The sequence below is a fragment of the Teleopsis dalmanni genome, unplaced genomic scaffold (assembly GCF_002237135.1).
Source record: "Teleopsis dalmanni isolate 2A unplaced genomic scaffold, ASM223713v2 unscaffolded_contig_1055, whole genome shotgun sequence".
Taxonomy (NCBI): domain Eukaryota; kingdom Metazoa; phylum Arthropoda; class Insecta; order Diptera; family Diopsidae; genus Teleopsis; species Teleopsis dalmanni.
This window is the reverse complement of record NW_024032437.1, coordinates 5,547-10,394: the sequence shown is the minus strand read 5'-3', so window position 1 is coordinate 10,394 and position 4,848 is coordinate 5,547. Positions and strand designations below refer to the sequence as shown.

General features: G+C 32.1%; 1 protein-coding gene across 1 annotated transcript; it reads left to right on the top strand.

Moving 5' to 3' along the window:
* Positions 1-1,684: 1,684 nt before the first annotated feature.
* Positions 1,685-2,443, top strand: LOC119663883 (the record flags this gene model as incomplete). The annotated part of the gene is given in 1 exon segment (XM_038073483.1): positions 1,685-2,443. A coding segment is annotated over 1 exon segment (312 nt), but the record flags the coding sequence as incomplete, so codon positions are not given.
* Between the last annotated feature and the right edge of the window lie 2,405 nt (positions 2,444-4,848).

The following is a 4,848-nucleotide window of genomic DNA, read 5'->3' as shown; positions in this document are numbered from 1 at the left end:
CAGCAATTCAACGCTTCTGTTTAATCCAACGCCTCAACAATCCAACGCTTCCGGTTTGTCTAACGCCTCAGCAATTTAACGCCTCTGTTTTATCCAACGCCTCAATAATCCAACGCTTCCGATTTGTCCAACGCTTCAACAATCCAATGCTTCCGGTTTGTCCAACGCCTCAGCTATTTAACGCTTCTGGTTTGTCCAACGCCTCAACAATCCAACGCTTCCGGTTTGTCCAGCCCTCTCATCGGATATAACGACTCCAGCAATCAACGCTTTGGTTTTAGTTAATCTCTAACTTTAAAAATTCTCATTAATTCTAATAAACATCATCCTAAAAACACGAAACACAGTGTCTCCTGTTCTTATTTAAAATTTTTTTAACGTACCCCTGGTATACTCGCTGAGTTATACCCGGCTGAAGATAGGGCCGAAAAAGTTCGTTACAAACTTCACTTAAAAATACATAATCTTTGTGGCTTTTGCGAAAAGGATTTTAAATCAAAAAAAAATTTAAAAGACCATCAAAACTCTCACAAAACCTCGTTCGAAAAAGCAGAGAGATTAACCAAAAAAATAAATAGTGCAATAGTGAAGCAGGCAAAAAAGCCATCGCCTATATGAAAAAAAACGGGTATTATTAGAAAAAAAATATATAATTGTATTCAAATGAACACTGTAAAAGATCTAATAAATAAATCAAAAGGATACACAAAACTAAAATACTGTGAAAAGTGAGGGAGCAGTTTACATAACATCAAACAGTGCCAATAATAATAAACAAGACAAGCAGCGAACCAGCAACAAGTAACAACAATCAACCAGCCGACAATAAAATAAACGGACCAAAAAGGGAAGTCAGAAATTTTATTTTTCTTTTATAACATTTATATTTTTAGTATTTAACATACAACTTATATCAACTTTATTCTAAACTTTATTCTAAATAAATGTAATTATATTCTAATTTTAATAAATAATAAACACATGATTTTGAATCTGAAATTGTATCTTTGTCTGTTTTAAATTTTGATTAGATAACTCTATTATTTCTTTGACTCTGTGACATTTTGATTTCTTCAAAAATTATTACAATATTCTAAACTAGTAAAATGGCTCTAGATACCCTGAATAATGTACACCAATTAATTCGAAACGTGAACGATTTCGACGGGACGGACAGGAACCAATTACCAGTGTAATGTATTGTAGTGGACCTACCTCACTTACTTCTTAGCCACTTAACATTACTCATAAATAATAATAATACGCAGATTTATGAATTGGTTGCACTTCATGCATACCGTACAAGAAGCATAAGCAAAGCGACATAAACAAAAGAGTTTCGTATTACCAACGAAAGTATTGCCACACGCTGTTCCAATTGCTGAACACATGTTACAATATTTCCAATAGTAATATTTCCTATATTGCAATAGATATGTGCAAGCAATATTGTCAATGCACTCTAATTATAACTTTGACGTTTGACCTAAATGAGCAAACAGTGTAGTCGCTATGCAATGCATTCTGCAAGGTCAGCAATCACTTTGATTGGCTGCGGTTATACTTTTCCAGGTTTTGTCTGGAATAAAGAGGCGGAGTCATGAGATCGCTATAATCTAGAAAAATGTATAAATACCTAAACTATTGTTCAATAAAATCAAGAATATACTTATGACTGCAGAAATATATGTATTGTTGAATTTATTCTCACTCCTTCTGGCCAAGTCACACTGGTCTAGGTACCAGCGGTAACAAGCCGCTTGATAACTTGTTCTTGATTGCATCAGTAGGTTTTGGATGCATGCTCGTATCAGGCAGGAATAATTACACGCACTCACAAGACAAGTATTACGTCTCATTTTACCTGACGATCCTGTCTACATCTGAACGGGTTAACACATTACATGGTGATCCAGCCATTACATTGATTGAATATTGCCCATACATCCATTTATACATTACATGGCGATCCTGCCATTCATTACACTAGTTCCATTACAAAGAAGTTACATTACATGGCAATCATTACATTACATGGCAATCCTGCCATTACATGGCGATCCTGCAGGCTTCAGTGCCAAGCGGACCAATTAGAAACTATACCATTTGAATTAATTGAAATCAACACGATATGGTAGATGAAGCGACCTTCCACGCAATTTTTCGCAAATACGAATTGATACTTCAAGCGACGAATACAAAATCAGAAGAATACGTTCCAGAACAAGTGGTGCAACACGAAGAAGCATATCCGACGTATGTACCAACACCACGGTCAGCCGGCCCAAAAGCAATTACAATAGAAGAATACAAAAGGCGACAAGAGGCAAGAAAAAGACCTACCACACCTGTCAATCCACCACCAAAAAAGAAGCCAAACAGACGGAGAGGAAAAGCATTCCGCCAACGAAAGCAAATTGCTCAACTGTACGAGAGGTACAACCTTCTTTTCTTTCGAGAGGTTGCAGAAAAGAAGAACATCAAGCTGGAGATAAAGGACTTGCGCAGAAACAGGAATAAGAAGAATTAATAAATTATATTTTTTTTATACATCTATATTATATTTTGTATTTTTGTCAAAAAAAAAAATTAAAATTTTTTTTTATTATGAATAATTTCAATTGTTTTGTTTGTGGTAAAAGTTACCATACAAGTAAAAAATTAACTAAACATATAGATAATAAACATTTTAAACTGATAAATTACGTAAATCAACAAATTAAAAATTTATAAGAAAAAAAAAAAAATATTTTTATTACAAAAATGGGATTTTGGAAGAAAATGGTTACTTCAATTCCACTCATATTCACAGGATATGAAATAGGCAAAACAATTGAAAATAAAAACAATAATATTGTAAACAATAATATGTCAAATGTAAGTTATTTAGAAATTATATTATCAATAACTGTAATAATAATAATAATCTCATTTATCGTTAAGCAAGTTTATAAGAAATTAAAACGTAACGTTGTTAGACAACAGGTACAAATATGAATAAGAACATATAATGGCCACATGGCAAAAAATTTACCAAAATATATTAGTCGAAAAAGAAAATTTTAATAAAGCATATAAATGCTTAAATAAAACTATAAAAATCAAGAAAGATACTGTAAACAAGAATTTACAAACACTTTTCTCCACACTTGAATCAATAAGAAGTATACTAAACGTATACAACGAAAAGTTTTCAAAAGAACATAAAGAAACTGGTTTAGAAATTTTCTGGCATTTAAGAGACAAATTGATAAAAATATTATCACAATACAATATTGATATGTCAATACCACACTCTATATCAACACCAATATCAACACCAATCACCTACATTCCTGAAAATTCAAACACTGAATCTGATAACACAAGAAGAACCATGTCTGACTTCAATTTAGAAGTAGCTACAAAGGCTATTCCCAGCTTCTTAGGAAATCACAGAGATCTAGAACCTTTCATAAAAATAATTGAAATTATTTACAATGGTCTCACGCCTACAGGCAAAAGTTCACTTATTGATTTTATACTTTATGTAAAATTATCGCAAATAGTACGAACAAACATAACTGCGATTCAACAGCCCACAACACTAGAAGAATTAAAAAACCTGTTATCAAGTAAATATAACACAACAACCACTATACCGAAACTACAAAACCAACTAGCCAACTTAACGCAGAGAATCTGAACATTTCTAACTACAAAAATAAAATTCTCTATTTAATATCCGAGCTAAATAAACTTCAAATAGCACAAATTGGCCCTAATGCCACACTTGAACAAAAAACACTTATCACTCAGCTAAATGAACAATATAGCTTAACCGTATTTAAAAATGGTTTAAACGACCAATTTAAACAAACTATTTTTTCCGCACTCCCAAAATCTTTAGAGACAGCCGTAGACCTAGCCCTAGAACTTAAACAAATTAATGATAATAACAACGCAAGGGTTATGTTTATCTCTAATAATAAACGATACAATAATCGCAATAACTACAACACTAATGACCATAGAAGGTACCCCAACAAAAACACTTTCAGAAAAAACAACAATTCAGGCAACAATAACAATTTCAGCATGACAAATAATAATAAATCTAGAAACAACAACAGTAATAACAACTTTTACAATAATAGTACTATACAAAGACCAAACAACTACAACAACCGCAACAATTTTAGACCAACCAACAATAATAACCACAATAACAGGCCCAATAATAACAGACAAGGACCACATTATAACAGAAACGGTCGTAAAATAAACTTTCTGCAATTTCAGGGAAACGTAGACACCCCGGGGGACAACAATTAACTTCCTCCGGGTATTTGCAAAATTCAAATGTAAACAAGATATATGTCATTACACAGAATTTAACGAATTTTATCACAATTTATAATATAGTTACATATTAGCATTAATGCTAATATTCCTCTACTGTACCCAAAAAATTTAATTAATAAAATCTATAATTTATTAGGGTCACTCAATTTCATAATTCTAAAATCTATACAGTAAATAAAATATCATTTCACAAAATTCTAAAATCTATACAGCATCCAAGTATAGTAATATTTCATACTTTAGCATTTTATGCTACACTTAACATTCCAATGCAATATAAACAAAACCCTAATAAACGCACTTGGGACAGTAAGTAGCCACAGCAGGAAACGTTACTATAAACATTTAAGAAGATACACGCATCTATCTATCGCGTGATCATCTTCTTAAGAATTCATGACACACATACAGTCAAAAGATGAACTGTACTATTTCTGCTGATCATAGCATAATTTCAAGCAGAGAGCTTGAGAGATGACGCTATGTAAATAGCATTACATTTTT